At 47.8% G+C, this 21,466-nt stretch overlaps 1 protein-coding gene across 2 annotated transcripts; it reads left to right on the top strand.

Annotated features, from left to right (window-relative positions):
• The first annotated feature begins 10,798 nt into the window (after positions 1-10,798).
• On the top strand, positions 10,799-21,218 carry CD40 (CD40 molecule). 2 transcript variants are annotated; one of them, XM_058562582.1, is made up of 9 exons: positions 10,799-10,910; positions 14,010-14,088; positions 14,421-14,546; positions 15,030-15,176; positions 15,540-15,633; positions 18,240-18,301; positions 19,724-19,810; positions 19,939-19,967; positions 20,497-21,218. In XM_058562582.1, the coding sequence occupies exons 1-9, from the start codon at positions 10,860-10,862 to the stop codon at positions 20,650-20,652; spliced, it is 831 nt and encodes a 276-aa protein (XP_058418565.1). In that variant the 5' UTR covers positions 10,799-10,859; the 3' UTR covers positions 20,653-21,218. The 2 variants fall into 2 exon arrangements, with proteins under 2 accessions (XP_058418565.1, XP_058418564.1); XM_058562581.1 differs by having other exon boundaries at positions 19,724-19,822.
• The last annotated feature ends 248 nt before the right edge of the window (positions 21,219-21,466 follow it).

Below are 21,466 nucleotides of genomic sequence, written 5' to 3'. Positions count from 1 at the left end.
GCTCGATAAACATTAGCTGGTAGTGGTTTGTCAGCCTGTTGCACACACCTGTGAGGCTGTGCACTTCTGGCTTAAAATCACTTTTCTAATCAGAGGCCGTGTAATGGAATGTGGGGAGAATTTTTGGGTTACCTCCTAATCTGTGACTTTGGACCCACAGCTGAGGATAAAGGAGTGCTAAATATATTGTAGAGCAGGGGTCCTTAACATGGGGTTCATGAACTTGGATGAGAAAACCCTACTTCCTTATTTCCATTTACTGCTAACTGAAATTAAGCATTTCTTCAATTACGAACGTAGGCAACAAACAGTAGTATTAGCGGAGCCCGCTACATTGTCTCCAATAGAAATCACAGATATTTATGTCACAGTTGTTGCAGATGTCTTAAATTATTGTTTGCACTCATCACTGCTTTGAAATTATGGAAATTTTAGACTTGCCACTAGATATTATTATTTAATCCATTAATAAAAAAGCACACACAGTGCTATATCACACATTTGTCTTTTTAACGTTTTGATGACTGTATTTCAATATAATTGGCTTTCTTTGTAACTCTATTTTTCATATTTTATGCATTTACAGATGTGTTTCTGGGAAGAGTCCATAGGCTTCTCCAGATGGTCAGAGGAGTCCGCAATGCAAAAAACTTAAGAATCCTGCTCTAAAAAAAGTAGTGAATGACTGGAATGGGAAGCTCTCCTCGGGGCATACTAAGAGGTGAGTGCTTTCTTTGAGTTAGTCACTGTCTGAGGACTTTATATATATCCTTATTGAATCCTCCCAACACCCTAAGAGGTAAGTGTTATTACTATCACCATGTTATACATGAGAAAATTGAGGCTCAGAGAGGTGGGTAAATTACCCAAGGTCACAGAGCAGTATGCTGGTGGTAGAGTCCATAATTTTAATAACTTCAATATCCTGCTTCCCATATAAATCCTCTAGGTCCTTCCACTACCCTGCAAAGTACCCCATTCCTCCATTTTACAGATGAAGAAACTGAGATTCAAAGAGGATAAGTTATTTTTTCTCACAGTTAAGCAACGTAGTCAGAATTCAAACCCATGTCTGTCAGGCTCCAAAGCCCACCTGTCCCACTGTACCCTGCCGAGTTAATTAAAGGTACTGTGGAAATGTAGCCTGTGAGAGCTGATGGTTTGTCAGACGTATGACTCAGGCAGACCTTTTCATGCTAGCCATCAGGATTAGACAGTTTGGAAAGAAATTACTACTTTTACTGCTTTTGCTGTGGGGTTACAGAGTGGTGCAGGGAGCATCTTCACGGATGTGAAATACACACTGGCATTTGGAAAACTCTATTAACCACTACTGTCTAGACAGACAGTTAAAAGTAGGAAGCAGAAGATAAAAGAATACACAAGTAGGAAGTTTTGTATTGGGCTCATGCTGAAATAGAAAGAACGATTATTTTGAAACCATTAATGATGAACTTGGTAAAGATCAAAGTAGTCTTCTGACCTGTAAATCTAATGAAATGAAAATGAGGTAATGGTATGTTTTATAACGATTGAGGGTCTGAGAAGCTGTAAATTATCTCAGCCTGACTACTATAAGAGAACAGGGAACAATAGAAGCCGTCTAGAAAAGGCTCTTGATTCAGCTTTATTTATAGCAGGTATTCATCTTGTCTTTCAACACGGGGTCTCAAAGGAGTTTTTCTCCCTTGCTGGGCGTGTGAAAATATGATTGTCACAGTCCCTGCTACTTCTTTCCACAGAACCTAGCATGTACAAAGGAGGGACAGGCGGAGAGTGCCATGAAGACGGTGCTGAATAGCTGGGGCTGGGAGCGATGACAGGAAGAGAGAGAGAATGGAGAGGAGAAAGGAACTAAGAGATTCTCCCCACCATCACCCAAGCCCCATCCTCTAAACCTAAGGTGTCTAAGATGTACCAGCTATACATAACTTTTACATTTTTTATGAGTAAATAAAATAAAAAATCCACTTCCTCCGTTGCGCTAACTACATTCCAAGTGTTTAATAGGCACATGTAGTTAGTGGCTACCCTCTTGGGTGGTGCAGATATAGAATGTTTCCATTATCACAGAAAGTTCTATTGGACAGCGGAGTTCTGTTGGACAGATAAACAAGCAATTCCACCTAGAAGTCTAGGAGTATTCAAAGTCCAGGACAAGTGGACCCCCATGACTGTAACATCCCTGGCCCATGGGAACACAGACGAGTAGAGTCTTCTGAAATGGAACATAGGAGTCCCAGGTTCCTGTGTGGCCTTAGGTGAGCTACTTGTATTCTCTAGGACTCAATTTTCTAATATTATTGAGTAATAGCATTTTTTACGGGGTATATGAGAAAATTACATAATCAATTTAATCCTTATAATAACCATGTGAGCTATTAGGCCCATTTTATGGAGGAGGAACTAGAGATTAAGAATATGCATAAGGCCACATAGTCAGGAGCAGAACCAGGCTTTGGACCCAGGCCTCTGACTTCAGAGGCCACACTCCTACCCACCAAGCTGCACCACCTCCTGCTGCTAGCTCGTCATCTGCAAATCAAGGTGTCTCAGTTGGATTCTCCCAGAAACAGAAACTGAGACACAAATTTGAGTGCAATTAGTTTATTTGGGAGATGGCCCCAGGAAGCACTGATAGGGGAGGGAGGAAGTGAAACGAGGAGGGGAACCAACACCTTGTCCGTCATTGGCAGAAGGCTGCTCCCAGGGGCATTAACTCTGGCACTTCTGTCCTGCCCCCTGCGAGAGCTAACCATGCTCTTGTGGCCATAAACGGCTCCCAGGCAGAAGAGCACAGGTGCTTGAAGTAGGGAACAGGAACATGTATATGGAGGGCATGAGAGTGGGGTGCCAACAAGGTGCTACATAGGGGACTGGAGTAAGTGCTCTTTCTACTCTAACAAACTAATGGCTAGTGGAGCTTGGTATTAGGTATTTTTAGATCATAAAATCTGAAACCACAATGATTAACAGTCTGCCAGAAAATGTGTACGGGGAGACCCTGGAGGTACAATTAAACATCTGAGCTGATTTTCAACATGGATGACAGAATAAAGTGTTAATATTGATATTGTACAAAGAGCTCTTCATTAGGGCTGGGACTTTGTCTAGTCAATAGCATAACCCCAACACGTGACACATAATAAGTGCTCAATGAATATTTGTTCAATGAATGAAATTGATAAAAGAAAGACAATTCAATAGAAAAGTGGGCAAATGATATATTTAGGTCATAGAAGAAGAAATCCAAATGGTTGCTAAACATTTGATAGGATGCTCAATTTCACTAATAGTTGGGAAAATGTAAATTACAGCAACAATGAGATGTCTCTCTTCGCCCCTCAAATTGTCAAATATTAAAATGAATGATAATATCTGGTGATGGAGAGAAAGCAAAGTAAAGGTGCCTTCATACATGTGAATTTCCCAAGTGTTTTTGAAAATATCTGCCAACATTTACAATATACATACCCACAAATTCTACTTGTAGAAATCTATTCTATAAGAATAAAAGCACAGATGCATAAGAACACATGTACAAGCATGTATGTTGTTACAGCATGCTTTGCAGTGATAAAGGCTTGGATGCAGGCTGAATGTACATCGACAGAAGAAGGGTTGAATTGACAAGCCCACACCATGAAATATTACACAGTTATTAAAAAAAGAATGTGTCAGATCTGTGTCTACTAACCTGGAATGATTTCCACAATATGTTGTTAAGTGAGAAAAGTGATTGCAGAAAAATGATATATATTTATTTTCTTATGAAATGAACAAACATATCCTTAGATATGAAGAAGGATACCTACCAGGCTGTTATGAGGAGGGAGGTGTAAAGATAAAGAAAAAAATAGATGTTTACAAAAGTGGGAGTAATACATATAGTATAATGTTATAGGAAAATGTAAAACAAGAAATCTATGATATCCTTGGGAAAGAAAAATCTGAAAATTTATATGGACAAGAACAAAAAGGTGACAAGTACAGATAAAACCATTGATCTCATTTCAGGATGGGACCATGGATAACTTTTTGGTCTGTAATAAAGTGTCTGTTTCATGTATATATATATCTTGAGTGGGAAGTGTCTGATTATTCACTGGGCTTCGGCTATATGAAAAGATGCAGAATTATCTCTCTCTCTCTCTTTGTTTTTTTTTTTTTTTGAGGAAGATTGGCCCTGAGCTAACATCTGTTGCGAATTTTCCTCCTTTTCTTTTTTCTCCCCAAAGCCCCAGTACGTAGCTGTATATCCTAGTTGTAGGTCCTTCTAGTTCTTCTATGTGGGATGCCGCCTCATCATAGCTTGATGAGCATGAGTAGGTCTGCGCCCAGGATCCGAACTGGTGAGCCCCGGGCTGCAGAAGCAGAACATGCAAACTTAATCGCTACGCCACCAGGCCTGCCCCAGGATTGTATCTCTTGATCCTGATTCCCGAACTTTATTTTTCCCCCATTAATTCACTGAGAAGAAGTTGCCTTTTCATAGGTCTTTCCTCAGGGTTTGGCTTTTTTTTTTCTTTTGTGAGGAAGACTGGCTCTGAGCTAACATCCATTGCCAATCCTCCTCTTTTTGCTGGGGTAGATCAGCCCTGAGCTAACATCTGTGTCCATCTTCCTCCACTTTGTATATGGGATGCTGCCACAGCATGGCTTGATGAGCAGTGCGTAGGTCTGCACCCGGGATCCAAACCAGCGAACCCCAGGCCACCGAAGCGGAGTGTGCGAACTTAACCACTACACCACCAGGCCGGCCCCAGGGTTTGGCATTTTTAAGTCAATCAGACTTTTAACTTTTGAGGATATTTCTCCTACATTATCCGGCCAAGAGAATATCTGTTTCTGTTAGTTTTGGGATCTGGCGTGTGTCCAAACTTAGGAAGAGGAAGGGGAAAGGAGAAAAATGCTTAGAGAACTACAACTTGTGGTAAGTGTTCTGTAGGAACATTGCAGTGCAAATAGATTGTTTTGGCTGCTCTGAACATCCTTCTTATTTGAGGGGTATGGGGGTGGGGGCAGAACCACCAGGGAGGCCAAGAGGGCACAGATAGTTCTTCCTCCCTCCTGGCAGCCAGAATATGGGATGTAAGCCAAGCGTGGCCACTCCGATATCCCTTCCCAAGACTTTGACCATTGAAGGAATGATCAAGTTCAGGGTCAGTTAGAGATTGTATTAGTTATCTATTGCTGTGTAAGAAATTACCCTAAAATTTAGTGGCTTGAAATAACAAACATTTATTATCTCAGTTTCTGTGGGTCAGGAATCCAGGAGCAGCTTAGCTGGGTGGTTCTGATTCAGGGTCTCTCACGAGACTGCAGTCAAGGTGTCGGCGGGGGCTGCAGTCCTCTGAGGCTTGACTGGGGCTGGAGGATCCGCTTCTCTCTTATGTGGCTGATGGCCAGAAGCTTCAGTTCCTCGCCATGTGGGCTTCTCTATAGACTGCCTGAGTGTCCTCACGACATGGCAGCTGACTTCCCCAGAGGGCCTGATGGGAGAGAAAGACAGAGAGAGGGAGAAAGGGGGAGGGAGGGGAGGGAGAGAGACAATATGTGATAGAGCACATAAGACTGAAGCCTCAGTAGTTTTATAATCTAATCTTGGAAGCGACATATCATCACTTCTCCTGGTTTCTGTTGGTCACACAGGACAACCCTGGTGAAATGAGGGTGGGAACTACACTAAGATGTGAAGACAGGAGGTGATCGTTGGCCATCTTGGAGGTTGGCTAGCACAGAGCTGGTTTGTAAGACCTGTTTTGTAGCAGAGTCTTGACTCTGTCCTGCCTCCTGCAGTTCCTGCCTGAGTTTTGTTCTTCAACCTTCTCGTCAATTCTATGAGTCGCCTGACACCCTTCCAATAATGTACTCTTCTTCTTAAGTTCACCAGCTGCGTCTTCTCTTGATTGCAATGACAACGTTGACTAGAACAGGTGCTACAAGAGAGGACAGCAGTGGGGAAGGTGGTTTGGTAGCGGAGGAACTCACTTTAGATGAGGTGATGAGGGAGGGCCTCTCTGAAGAGGTGCCATTTGCCAGGAGACCTGAATGGTGCAAGAGTCACAAGATGAAGAGTGGGAAGAGGGGCATTTCCGTCAGAGGGAGAACAACAGACATAGGCTCTGAGGTGGGAACCAAGAGGCCTGGATGGCTGGGGGGTAGCAAGCAAGTGGGCGAGTGGAGTCAGGCAGGGAAGCTAGATCATGCAGGATCTTGAGGCCATGGTAAAGAATTTGGATCCCCTCCCCCAAACAAAGCCATCTCTTATTCCAGACATCAGAGCCAGAGAAGGCTGAGGACCAGACCTGAGGTCTGCTTGTCTGGGAATCAGGATCAGCCAAGTCAGTAAGTGGTTTTAACCAGATCCTGACAAAGAACTTCTATACTTTGTCAACTCACCCATCTGTTTTGCTGGCTTTCAGGTTTCCTTAATTTCTGGTTGGGTTCTTTCCGGAGTTTCTTAGTTCCCTTTGATAAATTCCAACCCAACTCTGCTGAGCTGAAGGGAAATGTTTTTGTCCATAGTTGGGCCTGGGAATCCCATCTAGAGAGCCCGGTCATCTGGTAGAGATGGGCAGCCACCCAGGACAGTGTGGGAATGAGCAGGTGGATCCTGGTGGATCCTTTCAGTCTCATTACTTCATAGTCTCTCATTCGCTCAACAAACACTTGTTCAGTATCCAGCGTGTGCCTGGGCTCTGTGTGGGCATCAGGCTACAAAGATCCTCCTCTCCAGGAATCAAGTTGGGTGTGAGTTGGCACTATGGCCCATGGCCCCATGTCCCCTGCATTCCAAATGGGAGCCAGATACTTTCCCTCCAAAGTTTACTAAAAGGGGTAGAATTAAAAGGGTCCTATATGCCCTAGCTAAAACCTTACTCTCCTCTTCCTTGTCCATATAATAATCCTGGGGAGGGAGGAGTTCTTTCGTTTTATTGAGGAGTATAGTGTTTATGGTGGAAGATGATTCCCTTCTCCCTACTCTTTAATTGGGAATCCCTCATGGAGATTAAGGGTTGACTTCAAGAAGGGGATACTAGGACGCTGTTCCCCAGTGGGGGTCTACAGCAAGTAGACTTGCTGATGTCCCTCTGTGCCAGCTAGCAGGGGAGAAGAGAGGTGGAGAGAGGAGGCATTGTTGAGCGGCTGGCCAGGATGCATGAGTTTCTCTGGGTCAAGCTAACTTCCTGGCTAACTTACCGGGACACTGCAGTAAGTTAGCCAGGCTTTCTGGTATCCCACCCAAGCAAGGCTGACTGCTGAGCAAGAGGGTCCCACCAGTGGCAGGAGCCCAGGTGGTGGGGCGAGGTAGGAAAGCTCAAGCCTGAGCTGGATGCCCCATGTCAGAGAACTGTGCAGTGGAGAAGCCCCCAAGAAACTTACTCATGTTCCTCTGAGATACTATATATGAACACTTGCCACTCTGGGTTAGCCAGGGAAGCAGGGTCATCCAACAGGGAGAGGGCTATTGCAGAGAGCCATTCCCACTCCCTCCTCCCAATTTCAATACGGGGGAGGGTGCTGGGGCATGTCTCCCAACCAGGCCATGTCCCCCCTGCCCCCACTTTTTATCCAAGCAGGGAAGATCTTGGCTCAAGTCAATCCTTGGATGAGTAAGCAAGAAGATAAAATGAGATTTAAATTGAGTTTGAGAATACAGCTTTCAAGGAGGGAGGTTTAACAACAGAAAGTGATCCAAAAGTAATGCAATCTGCCCAAGATGTCACTAATGGATGAAAAAGGGAGATTCAACACAGCGTGGCTGAAGGCAGAGATTAGGGGAAAAAACTTCATTATTATGTCCCACCAAATTAAGTCATCTTAATACGCTGATTCTGGGAGTAAACAGAATAATTGAAATACAGTGCGCTAGGGCTGGAGTCTTGCTTAGGTAAGCAGCCCCAGGGCTCTGAGGGAGTATGGGGAGGTAGGTGTGCACACCCCAGGTTGGCTGTTGGAGAGGGCTTTCCAGAGAGGCGGCATCTGAGCTGAGTCTTGAAGGATGAGATGGAGTTGGTTCCATGAAAGGAGAGTGGTTTCCAGGCAGAGGTGACAGCACAGTCTGGAGCAGCAAGTTGAAGGCAGGAAGGACAGTAGGAGATGAAGACCTGGAAGCCCATGGCCTTGAGGCCCTGTGAGCTTAAGAAGTGAGGGCTCTGGAGAGTTGCTTCAAAGCTGGGAGCAACACAGTTGAGTTTGCTTATTAGAACCATCTGGTCGCTAGGATTCTGGCACTGCTGTGGACTTGACCTCAGGCACGCTTCTCACTCTTTCACCTGGCCCTGTGACCCCCACTCCCCTGCAAAGGCCATTTCATCTGATTACAAAATCCTAGGTCCCCATTCTTTTGAATGTCCTTTGCCCTACTCCCATCATCAAACCCTTCATAGTTCCCCTCTTTGATGGGACTCTGAAATATTGCTGCCCTCCCCGTAAATCATCTTCTCTCTTTCCTCCTTCAGCATACTCTTCTCAGCCCAAGAAGATTCTATGCCTTCTTTGGGCCTGTGCCCGCCAGCACATGTCTCCTTGGGAGATGCATATACTAAAATATCTTGCCTTTATCTCATCTGGTCTTCACCCCATGGGGCAACCCGAAGGCTACTATTTATTCTTTCACACATTAATTTAAGCTGCTTTAATTGCTGCTATGATATGTTTTATATAATATAATTAATGTTTTAATTCTGTGTACTTGCTTCCCAAGGCAGTTTTGTGAAGGGACCAATTTTGGAATCAAGCAAATAAAGAATAAGTAATGGATGAAGTTATTATAGTAACGCCCCCCCCACTCCCGAAGGAATTAAAACTGTGCTTGTTTTTCTCAAAGTGGATTAAAAAGGGAAAAGATATTTTACTGTTTCTCTTCATGCCAGGCATGTTTGGGTGGCTTTCAGGAAGCCCCCTAGACTCTGATTTCAAGCGTTCCTAGATTATTAGTGTCTGACCACCGGCTTGAGGTCTGTGTTGCGACCACCGGATTTGCACCTTGTGCCCCCACATCCTTCCTGACAGAAGCTGAGCTTAGAATGAGAAGTTACTGAACCCACTCGCTCCTTTATTCATTCATTCAGCAAATGCATATTGGTGTCTTATTATGTGCCCAGGACTGGGAGAGATTCAGTCCTGCCCTTCAGGAGCTCACAACCAAATGAGGCCAGGCAGATGGAGTTCCAGTTCAGCATCCTCATGCTGTGGAAACAGGGGGAGGGGCTAAGGTGGAGTGGAGTATCTACCTCTGTCTCAGGGAGCTAAGAGGAGGCTTAAATGAAAAGGAAGTGAAATTTAAACTGGTTCCAGGAAGGATAAGGGAAGTAAGGAAAAAGCAAGACACAGTAAGAAAAAACAATGTGTGTTTGGAAAATAAGAAGGCAAGCCTGGCTGAAGCCAAAGTGCATGGGAGGACATGGCTAGGAGTGAGCATGGGGAGAGGGGTTGGGGCTGAGTGGAGAAGGGCTTGCTGTGCCGGGAGAAGGGGTTTGTGCTATTCTGGGGGCATAGGGGAGCCCAAAGAGGTTTTTAAGCAGTGAAGTGCCCGGATCAGATCAGATCTGGAGTTTACAAAGAGAACTCCAACAGTATGAACAACGAGAGAGAGAGAGAAAGTGTTAGTTGCCTGGCACATAGTGGGGGCTCAACAAGTACTTAGTGAATGAGTGAAGCTATGGGGACAGCCCAGGTGAAAGATGAGCCTCTTAATTAGGGCAGCAGCACAGGGGATGGAAAAGAGGGGATGGATTCTAGAGATTAGGATCCACAGGGCTGCAAATGTGCCCTTTGCAGCAGAAGCCAGGAGGATGGGGTTAGCAGCTCCCTCCTCTCCCATCCTCCCTGATCTGCACAGCCTGGCCTTTTGTACTGGTCCAGAAATTCAGAGCTTAGAGAGTCATCACCTCAACTACTGTCTAGTTCAAGATCCTCAGGTTTCATTAGGGAAAATTGAGGCTCAAGGGAACCCAGCCCATCAGAGGCAGAGCCTAGACCAGAACCCGGGTGTTGGGTATTGCGGAGAGTGTTAATACTGGTTCAAGATTGGGTTGGAGGGCTGGGAACCCCGGGAAATGTAGGCACAAGGGTGTGTGTGTTTCCGCAGAACGAGAGGGTCCCGAGTTTCCTAAGACTCTCAAGGGGTCCTACCATCCCATGACAGGGATCTACTCTAAACGCCTGTCTCCAGGCGCCGGATGGGAACTGGGAGGGAAGAGAAGCTGGTGGGGACGCATGGATGGATGAATGAATGGATGGCGAGGCTGGGACGCTGCGCCCACACGAGGGAATTTCCTTTGAAAGAGAGAGAAACTCTAAGTTGGGAAACTGTTTTCCTTGAAACGCCTCCCCAGTCCTTCTTCCCACACCCCAGCTGAGACCTTCCCGTTTTCTGGGATGGGGGGAACTTCCTCAGGTCCCGCCATCCGCGGTGGAGGTGCTTTCGGTTCTGCCGGGATTCCCGGAGGCGGTGGGGGAGAACCGTGGGGGTCCCTGTGGCATCTTCCCAGCACCGGTGGGGCTCTCTCTTCCCTCCCTTCGCCCCCGCTGGGAGCCGGCTGGCTCCTTGCCCTCTTCAGCTTGGCCTCTGTAGTCTCAGGGGGCGAGGAGGAAGGGCTTTCCCTGGGACCAGCCCCACCTCCCAAAACGCGTCCCTAAACTCCCGGGGAAATTGAACTCCCGGGAATGTCCTGGGGAAATCCCAGGGCAGGGAGTCGCCGAGAACTCCGCCCCGTCAGCGAGGCTGGTTGCGGCGATTGGTCCCCGAAGACCCCGCCCCTTTCCTGGGCGGGGCCACAGACTGGGGCAAGCGAGTTACTGGAGACCCTGTCTACGCGCCCTCGGCTCCGCCGCCTGTTTCTCTCCTCGCCATGGTTCGTCTGCCTCTGCAGTGTCTGCTCTGGGGCTGCTTGTTGACCACCGTGAGTTGCGTTTCTGCTCCGTCCCGACCGGGGAGTTTGGGAGTGGGGAACTTCCCGGGAAGAGAAGCGATACTTCGGGGAGGGGACCTTCCTAGCTGATTTTGGGGGGATAGGAGGGTGCGTGGAAGCTGGGTAAGGTACCCAGCTCCTGGCTGAATGAGGTGGGCTGCCTCTCTCTCTTCCCAGGTTGGGGTCTCAGGTAGCCCACAGAGGGCCTGTCGTAGTGGGGGCACTGCAGGAAACGTGCATAGACGGTGCGGATTGGGTTGGGGTTTTGGGAGCCTCAAGCCTTTGGTCAAAAGGCTAGAGTCTAGGTTTGCCTCAGAGGCTTGACACGCGGAGACTGGTGAGGGCTTTCGGAAGTGGGAAGAGAGGCCGGCCAAGGGAAGGGGCGGATCTGGCCGGTTTCCTGTCTCTTTCCCATTGTGGACAGATGCCAGCCTCTGTGAGTTGTTATCATCTCTTTACCAGCTGGGGCTGCTTTCTTTTAGGGCATCTTGTGGGAACAAGGGGTGGGTGCAGAGGCCCAGGTACCTCTTTGAGAAGGCAAGCTTTTAACACTCCCACCCCCACCCCCAAATCCTGGGTGATCCAATCTAGTTGGTATACCCAAGGCTGTCTCTGCCTCCTGAATTTAAGATGACATGGGGAACCCTTGGGGGAAATGAACAGTTCATAAGACCCGAGAAAGGGTTAGGAGACCATCAAGGGTTTCTCCAGAAACCAGAAGAGCTCAGATATACCCAACCAAGCATATCTCCGGGATTTTCAGAAGCCCACACTTGACTCACTTTTTGTTTAAATATATTTTTGTAGTTCCTCATTCTGGAGGCTGGGAATCCCCCAAGTACCTGACCCTCTTATCCCAACCCCTCTGGGCTCCCCCTACTTTCGAGGGCTGTAGTTTCTGGCATGAAGTCTCGCAGGAATGACCCATGTAGTGGGGGGTCAGCAACAAGGGAAGAGAGTCAGTCGGGAGGCTGCTCTGGCCCCAGAGCTTTCATTTTCATTCCAAGCAATGGCTCTTAGGGAGAAAGGAGGCAGGAAGAGGGTGGAGCCAGAGAGAGGAGGAAGGGGGCTCTTGTGGGAAGGAGTGGAGAAAGAGCCAAGGGAGGTAGGGTGAAAGGTAGTCTGGGCTTCTCAAGAGCATACTTCCAGTTTTGGCTCCAGGTAGAGACTGGGCTGTGACCACAACAATAGCAGGGGCTATTTATTGACAGCTTCCTGTGTCAGGCTCTGAGCAAAATGCTTTATGTGCCTTCTCTGTCCGATTTCTTTCAACTCCCTCATTATACAGATGAGTAACCTGAGGCTCAGAGAGAGGGAATGTCTTGCCAAAATTCTCATAGCTAGGTGGAACCTGGATATAAATCTACGTCTGCCTGATTCCTGAGCCTGCCTCTCACATGGTGAGAGTCTCCAAGCCGCGGTCCTGGGGTTCTTTGCATCAGATGGACTGGAGCTATGGAGTAGGAACTCAGGATTGACAGACTTTCAGAGGAGGAGCTGTATATTTCTCATGTGTTTGAAAAAGGCATAAAGGAGTTTCATTGCTCTGAGAGTGTGGTGGGAAGGTCCACAGGATTGCAGGGAGAACATGCACAGGGCGGTGCATTGTGATGTGATGGTGGGGGCAGCAGCCTTTTCCACCTCCTTCTCCATCTGGGGTAAGGTACATTTCTGTAAGTAATTTGCCCACCCAGGTTGAATGCAAGCCACCAATTAGGCAGGATTCTGGACAGTCAGCCAGATAGCATCCAAGTAGATATTCACGTATGTATGATAATTAAAACTGCCATTTAATGAGCACCTACTATGACATTGTACAGGCCATATACACATATTCTTTCTCGTCTTCATAACCTAATCTGTGGGGCATTTTAGAGATGTGAAAACTGAGGCTAAGAGAAGGAAGATAACTAGTAAGTGTTACAAAGTCAAGATTGGAGCCTTAAGCTGTTTGACTCAAACTTGTGCTGTTTTCATTGGGTGTTCCCAAAGTGTGGGAAGGTTTTAGGAAGTGCATGGATATATAGAACTATATAAATATATATATAAATCTATAAGCAACATTGATTTACTTTACAGTTCTGTTTAAAATCCTTCTCATATTTTCAAGAAATAAGTCTCTGGAGCTAGAATATAGTTAATACCTCTTGAGCACTTGCTAATCCTCCTTTTTAAACAAAAATCAAGAGCAGGCCTGGGGCAGAGGGCTGTCAGCAAGCGAAGCAGCCAGCTGGGGTTTAATAACACTGTTTTGTTTCTGTTGAATTTATTTTTAGGGTTACCTTTCATTTATGAGAAGTGATACTGGTTCTTCTCTCATGGCGATGATATAAGGTTCCAATTTAAAATAAACGCATTTAGAGTAACAGGAAGTAATTAATAGCATGGGTGGTACCTGGATATAGTAAAAATAGTGCAGGTGAGACCCAAGTTGATGGAGAGAGGGAGTACTGAGACCTGAGTTCTCATTTGGATTCTATCACTGTGTGACTCTGGGTAAGTGACCCTGGACCTTAGTCTCATGATTTGTAAAGTGAAAGAATTAGATTTTTATCCTTGCAGCTTCACAATCCTGGCATTTCATGAAAGAGGGGTTGGATGATCAGATGATGAGGGGTTGGAGGGAGAAAACATGATGAGGCTTGGAGAGGGGAAGAGGGTGGGGAGCAGAAGTCTGGAAGGAAGAGGCCAGGTGCTAAATATAGCCCCAGCCAAGACTAGGACCGCTGAAGCCAGCCAGCCTCAGCACTCCAGGGGAGGTGCTGGGGTCCTCCTGTGCTTTTGGGTCTTTGGGAAGAGGAAGGACTCAGGAATCAAGCCAAAAGGAAGATCTGTTTATTTCAGAGAATAGTGTGAGGTTCCGGTGCAATCGCTTTGTAGAATACCAGAATGATTCTCTGTGCTTTTATAATCATACCAGTTGGAAATTTAGTTAAAAACAAACACACCAAGTTATATGCAGCCTCCATTTTTCTGCTTTGGACTTCCACTTCAGTTCTAACCTCTGTCCTGGCTGATTTCCACCTTCCTGCCAGGGAGGCTACAGCAGAGATTTCAAGATCCCTTCAAATCGCCCGATTCTGTTTGTAGGTCCACCCAGAACCACCCACTGTGTGCCAAGGAAACCAATACCTAACAAGCAGTCGGTGCTGTAATTTGTGCCCGCCAGGTGAGATGCCAACCCTCTAGTTCTATAGTGGGACCCCTCTTGGTCTGCTGGCAGATGCACACCCCATGTTTCAACTGAAACTCGAGTCTTCAATAACCCCTGGGATTTTCCATCCCTGCCCAGGGCTGTCAGAATGTTCTGGGTTCCCTCTCTGCCTACCCAGGACTAGGGTTCCTATCTCTTCCATGTCCCTCACCAGACTAGGAAGGCTAGAAGGGTCCAAGACTGTCCCCTTTGAATACCCCCGCCCTAAAGCCCAGCCTGGTCGGTTTTTGGTAAGTGTCTGATTCATTGAATTGGCTGGAGCTGCCTCATTTGCTGATGTTTTCCAGGAGAGAAACTGGTGCATGACTGCACGGAGATCACTGGAACAGAATGCTCTCCTTGCAATGAAGGCGAATTCCTAGACACTTGGAACAGAGAGAACCGTTGTCACCAGCACAAATACTGCGACCCCAGTGCGTGGGCTGCTGGGGAAGGGGCACTTGGGAGACAGGCTGATATTCCAGCTCATTCCTGACCATGCAGCCATTCTGGTATTTTTTGGTGAGAAGATTGGCCCTGAGCTAACATCTGTTGCCAATCTTCCTCTTTTTGCTTGAGGAAGATTGTCCCTGAGCTAACATCTGTGCCAATCTTCCTCTACTTTGTATGTGGGACGCTGCCACAGCATGGCTTGATGAGCAGTGTGTAGGTCTGCACTTGGAATCCAAACCCAAGAATTCGAACCCACTACGCCACTGGGCCGGCCCCCATTCTGTTTTTTTTTTTTTTTTTTATAGCCAAGGTCTGTTCTGATTGGTTGGAGTCTGAGTTATTTAATTTGATCGCCATCCCTACTTGGACGAGGGTCTGAGAAAAAAAGATCAGGATGTGTGAGGAGCGGGGCCCCGAGCATGGCCAGCAAAGAGTTCCCATCCTTCCTGCCTGTCTCTGCTCAGACCTAGGCCTCCGGGTCCAGAGGGAGGGCACCTCGAAAACAGACGCCACTTGCACATGTCATGAAGGCCAACACTGTTCCAGCGATGCCTGTGAAAGCTGCACCCTGCACAGCTTGTGCCCCCCTGGTCTTGGGGTCAAGCAGCTCGGTAAGTGGCCTGTCTGGGAATCAGCTCTAGAGGCAAGAGAGAGGAGCCAAGGGCCAAAGGTGAGGGGCTGGGCAGTGGGCACTCAGCCCCAGAGGCGGAGGGAATGGGGACTCCAACCTACGTGGAATCTCCGCCAGAGTGAGCAGGAAATGGAACCTTTTTCGTTCCACCTGCCGCCATGGGTGTCTGTCTTGGGAGGGCAGTGGAAGGAGCCTTCCTAGGGGCTGCAGCAGTTGGGGAAGCGATATGCTGGGGAAAGGGTGCTTAGAGCAGGCGGCTCTTCCTGCCCTGCCTGTCCACCGATTCCCTCAAGGGCCGGACAGGTGGTCCTTGGGATGATTAATGCCTCCTCCTTCCTCCCAGCTACAGGGCTTTCTGATACCATCTGCGAGCCCTGTCCAGTCGGCTTCTTCTCCAATGTATCATCTGCTTTTGAAAAGTGTCACTCCTGGACAAGGTATAAGGATTCAGCCCTTGTGTTTCCTGCCCCAAGAGGGGCATGGGACCTGCTTCCATTCTCTCTGGCCACCTGTCCTTCAGCCCCTGCGCCACGTGTCCACACACACTCGTGCACTTGTAGAACTCCTAGAGTGACCTCGTGGCCAACTAGATGGCCAACCTTTCAGTATTTTCTTGCCTGCTCTCTCTTGGTGGTAATAGACACTGTTGATCTCTCAATCTTCCCTTCTTGGGGAAACTGTGACACCTCTCTTACTTTCCATCTACCCCTCCTCTGCTCCTTCTCCTTTTTCCTCCTTAACTCATTTTCTAGGCCTTTGTTCTAGGTTCTACTATCCAATCACTTTGCCTGCCTCCCCTGGGCCATCTCATCCATATCCATGGCTTCAGCTACCATCTCTTCGGATGGTTTCCAATCAACATCTTCTGTCTAGATTTGTCTCCTGGGTCCCACACTGTCATATCCAACTGCCGAGAGTACACCTCCACGCAGGTGACCCACAGGCCCCAAATGGACTCACCTTCCCCCTCCCCTCACCATCTGTGAAAGCCACCATCATGTCCATGGGCACTCGTCCCATGGTCCCCCCTCACCTCCAACCCCGAATCAGTCACCAGATCCTGTGCGTCTGGCCTTCCAAATGTTTTGGGACGACTCCTTCTCGCCATCTACACTGTCCCCACTTTAGTTTGGGCCTCATCACCATGGTCTAGATGATGTCTTAGCCTCCTCACCAGCCACCCTGCCTCTGTTCTCTCCCCTTCAGCTGGTTCTCCATTGTTTTGCCAAAGTGAGCTTTCTACGGCTCATTTCGGATCATGGCATTCCCTAGTTAAAATGTTTCATGATTCTCTATGCCTCTAGGATGAAACTCAGTCTCCTTCGCATGGCCTCTGACCTTCCAGCTCCATTTCCTGACCTCTCCCCGCATCACGCTCCTTGCAATCCCCTCAACACATTGTTCCTTCTCTTGCATCAAACTCTTCTGCCTGGAATACCCTTATACACACGCCCAATTAACTTTTACATTGAATTTTTAAAAATGGGTAAGACGAGCGCATGGGCACAAAAGGGCCTATCAAGATAAGTCTCCCTTTTACCCTGTCCCTCAGCCACCCAGTTCTCCCTGGAGGCAGCCCCTGTTCCTGTGTGTCCTTCCAGAGATTCTATGTACAGACAAATAAATGCACACATGCAGACACACATAGAGTCCACACAGTAGTAGCATCCCATACGTACTTTGTTATTTGTTTACTGTCTGCCTTTCTCCAGTAGATAGCAAACTCCTTCAATGTAGAGACTTGGCTTTTTTCTTCTTCCACTGCTGCATCCCTTATGCCTAGAACAGTGCCGGATGCATAGTAGCTGCTCCATAAATGCTGGATGATAACTGGAGGCACCTTGGTGTAGTGGAGTCAGAGCACTGGGTTCCACCCTTGCTGCAGCTTAGAAAGGGTGTGACCCCGTGTCAGTGTGTGACCCTCATCTCTCTGAGCCTCGGTGTCCTCATTTGGACCATGGGCATGACCTTCCTCTCTCAGGCTTGAGGAAAAGACATGTAAAAGTGTTTTGTAAACTCTTGGGCACTCTTCTCATGTAAGAGTCTTCTCATGCATGTGCTTACTTTGAAGCTTCTTTCTCTTTCTCCACTTTAGATGTTTTCTTCTTTGTGGTGTCTTTCTCTGTCCCTCCCCACTCCTCCGGGGACCACCTTGGACTGGGTCTTCATCATCTCATATCTCGACTCCTGCAGTGGCCTGCTGGTGGCCACTTTTCTGTAATTCTCCTCTTGTGAGCTCTCTGGCCAGCTGAGTGCTCTCGCTACTGAAGTCATAGGGTTGGATGCTGATGTGACTCACCCGCTGAATCCAGTCAAAACCTTCCTGGCTGATTATCAGTGATCTGGTTCTAAAGAACCCATTTTACATAGTTCCCTAACACCATCTGGCATGCCGCTCACCTAATCCCTCATATCACGTTGTCCTGCTTAGCTAGAATGTACTGCTGCTCAGAATTTTACATCCTCCAGGGTCCACTCAGATCTAACTTCCCCAGGGAAGTCTTTTTGGATGACCCTTAAACCAGAGCTTCTCAACTGAGCAATTTTGTCCCCCAGGGGACATTTGACAATATCTGGAGACATTTTTGGTTGTCACGACTGGGGAGGAGGATGCCACTGGCATCTAGTGGGTAGAGGCCAGGGATGCTGCTAAACATCCTGTGATATACAGGACAGCAGAGAATTATGTGGCAGAACTCATCATCTCTCCATTCCAGCCATTGTGGATTTTGTCTCCTCTTCTCTGAACAATTACCGGTTCACTTTAGCCTCTGTTACAAAGCTTGGCATTCTTTAGAGACTCTCCTATTATTATTCCTTCAAGATGTGCAACAATCTTTTTTCTGCACTCCTGAGTTCCATAAGAACAGAGTCTGTGTCATTCTCATAATAACCAGCCTAGGAGGTTACATGTAATAGCTGCTCAGTGAACCTGGACTTGTTGTTGTTGACTGTCTCCCACGGGGGTTGGAAATCTTATGACTGGGGAAACTTAATGTCTCTTTGTATGTGTGTGTGTGTGCGCACATGTGTCTGTACACAGCTGCGAGACGAAAGGCCTGGTGGAGCTACAGGCAGGGACTAACAAGACTGATGCTGTTTGTGGTGAGTCCTGGAGAATGGGCCCTGGCAGCAGGCTAGGAGGGTGGAGAACTGAGGGGAGAGACAGAGGCACATAGAAACCCTTGGTGGGGAAAGAGGGAGGGGAAATGAAGTGACAGGAGGAGGCAGTTTGGAGTTGTGGCATCTTAGCTCTGCCACTTACCTGTGGAGCCAGGGCAGGTCACCTCCCCTTTCTGAGCCTCAGTTTCTTCATCTTTAAAATAGGACGATAACAGCACCTCCCTTAGCAGGTTGGTGTAAGCGCCTGGCACGGGCTCTTGCACGTTGGAGGTGTTCCATCAGTGCTAGTCTGCCACCCTGCACTTTGAGTGCCAGCATGGTGTGACACTGTTTCCTCTCAGGGCCTCAGTTTTGATTTTAGAATGAGGAGGTGGCCGACAGCACAGATCACAGACTCAAATAACTACAGGGACTAGGCAGGTCATGTTAATAAATGAAAAAGGTCAGAAGTAAGAAAAATGCACTCTCTTTGCTTTTTCTTAAAATTCACTTTCCTTTTGGCAGGGCTGGGACTCGAGTGAGCTGAGCGAGGCACTTTCCTGGGGTAACAGAAAAACGCAGTAATCAAGATAGATAACATTTTGATGCAATATTTTTTTAAAAAATTGAAATTAATGCAAAAAAATCCATAATGAACAAAATATCAAAATTTAAATAAAGACAAGATCTGACCCTGCTCTTGCACGACCTTGCCTCAATCACCTCGTCCTAATCCCAGCCTCGGTTCCAATAAAACAGTATTTAAAAAACAGACGGCTGGCCTGTGGGCCAATGTCTGCTGATCTGATTTTTCAAAACATGACATTAAAATATTATGTATCTTGATTACTGAGTTTTTTGTGCCCCCTTAAGTTTTGTCCCAAGGCGAGTGTCTGACTTGCTTCACCCTAGTCCCTGACCTGTCTCTTGGTCTTTTTCTCATCTTCCCATGTAGAATAGAGACTTAGGTACAAGAAATACTTTACTTTCCCCTCCATTCTTCTATAACAAAGGCAGCAGTGCAGACATAAATGATGCTGGACCTCAGCATTGGGCAGAGAGTAGGGAGGGGTGGGGAGTGTGGCGAGCCAGTGGAGACAGCTACCATCACTCAGTTCTGGCCGATGGGTGCCAGGTGGGGCTGCTGGCCCACTGGGGCTAGACCTTCTAAATTTCTAGGAGAAACCAGATATCCAGATTTAAATATGCAATCTCCCAGTTTTAAAATGTTGGCAAATATTTCAAAAAATTTTTTTAAATGTGCTGATCACACTACAGACATCTGCTGGCCACATTTTACCAGGCTACCTGTTTGAAACATCTGATGTAGATGAGCTCAGACACGAAGGATTTGAGAGTCCCGCAAGGTGCAGCAGCTTCGGGCGTGGGGATGGGGAGCCATCGCTGAAGTCTCAATTTTTCTAGGTTTGCGGTATCGGATGAGAGCCCTGGTGGTGATCCCCGTCACGATGGGGATCCTGTTTGCTGTTCTGTTGGTGTCTGCCTGTATCAGTGAGTTCCCAGGTGGGGAGGTGATGTGAGAGGGAGGGAGGAGAAGGCACCGTAGGACTGGCCACCTGTTTCCTGATCTAGTCTGTGGCCTCATCAACTCCGCATTGCATTTTTTTCTCTCTCTCTAGGAAAGGTGGCCAAGGAGACAGAAAATAAGGTAGGTCACCCCTGGGAACTGGGGCAGAGTTTTGGCAAACTGGAAAGAAAGACTGACTTGTTGCCTGTATGGCAGTAACACTGATTCAGGGTGTGTCCCTGTGGCCAGTGTGGTGGCAGCAGAACTGTCCCCTGGACTCTGGTGCTCCAGGGATCTCCTGTTCAGTCCCTTGGCACCAGCCTTTGTCATCTCCAGAGCTCACCTCCCCACAGAGCTGCCCCGGCACCAGTGGCAAAATCTGACATTTGCTCTTCTTTTCTGGCGTTCAGTATGTGGGGAACCACATCTTTGGCCTTGGTTTGGGGTCCGTGGATGGGGCCTGGAGAGGCAGCTCCTTGAACCCACGGGCTCCCACTCTGGAAGCTGCCTGACACCCTCGGTGTGGCCAGCAGGGGGCAGGAGGCGCCCATGGAATCAGCCTTGAGCCTCCGTTTGGGAAAGGGGAAGGGGTTTGGGAAGAGGATCTGCTTCTGAGGGAAGAGCTCCTCAGAGGTGTTGCTGGGGGTAACCTCAGGCCTTGGCTCCCCAGGCCCTCCACCCTAAGGTTCCTGAGGAGACGTTTTATCTGGAGGATTTTCCTGGACCCCACTCCATTGCTCCGGTGCAGGAGACCTTACACGGGTGCCAGCCAGTCACCCAGGAGGATGGCAAAGAGAGCCGCATCTCGGTGCAGGAGAGACAGTGAGGCTGTGCGTGTCCAGGAGCGTGGCAGTGTGGGCCAAGGAGCACATGGCCGGGGAGCCTGGAGCTGCTGCTGTGGCTGGAGGGCGAGGGGCTGGCGCTGGGCACATCCCCCTCTGCCTGCACCCCTGCGGTTCAGAGACAGTTCACCTCGGAGAACCCCATCCCTGAAGCTCATTCAATCTTCCAACTTGCTTTTAAAGATGGAGGCAAAACTTTTGCGGGGACCATGTAGTAATATCCACCAAACCCTCCAACCAGCAGCTCAATGTCCAGCTGCCTCAGGGTGGTTTCTATGAGCCCAAGGAGGCATATACACGAATATCCAGAGCAGCGTTGTGGATTTTCAGTAAACAACTGGAACTCACTTAACTGTCCACCGACAGGGGACTGGCTAAATAAAATTATAATATATTTATACAACAGGATCTGAAAAACACTGTCATGGGAAAAACAATGTGATATACCGTCTATGGATATGTGTATAAGCATAATATGTATTATATATGTCGGTATAACGAGGGTTCTGGAAGGATACACAGAAAATGCATAGCTCGAAGAGTTGTAATGTCCGGGTTGGGGAAGAAGGGTCGGGGGCGGGTTGGTTAAAGGAAGATTTGGCTTTCCCATAATGCTTCATTTTTTTTTTCCCCAAAAGGAGAGTGAATTCACATAATGCTTATGTAATTAAAAAGTCATCAAACATGTAAAAAGAAACAGGGGGGTGGACGTGCTTGGTGACATGAGCTGCTTAACGTGGTGTCAGGCCCACAGAATTGGGGCACGTTCTGAGGATAGATAAGAATGTGCTCAGGCTG

Source organism: Diceros bicornis, chromosome 19 (genome assembly GCF_020826845.1).
Source record: "Diceros bicornis minor isolate mBicDic1 chromosome 19, mDicBic1.mat.cur, whole genome shotgun sequence".
In the NCBI taxonomy this organism is placed as follows: Eukaryota; Metazoa; Chordata; class Mammalia; order Perissodactyla; family Rhinocerotidae; genus Diceros; species Diceros bicornis.
The sequence above is the reverse complement of the archived record's forward strand: the minus strand, read 5'-3'. Positions and strand labels throughout refer to the sequence as shown.

Bases quoted from the DNA above. Each gene is read 5' to 3' on its own strand.
- CD40 (XM_058562581.1), top strand. From the start codon at position 10,860: ATGGTTCGTCTGCCTCTGCAGTGTCTGCTCTGGGGCTGCTTGTTGACC. The intron at 15,634-18,239 runs GTATAAGGATTC...GTCTGTACACAG, and splicing joins AAGTGTCACTCCTGGACAAG to CTGCGAGACGAAAGGCCTGG. The intron at 19,823-19,938 runs GTGGGGAGGTGA...CTCTCTCTCTAG, and splicing joins CTGTATCAGTGAGTTCCCAG to GAAAGGTGGCCAAGGAGACA.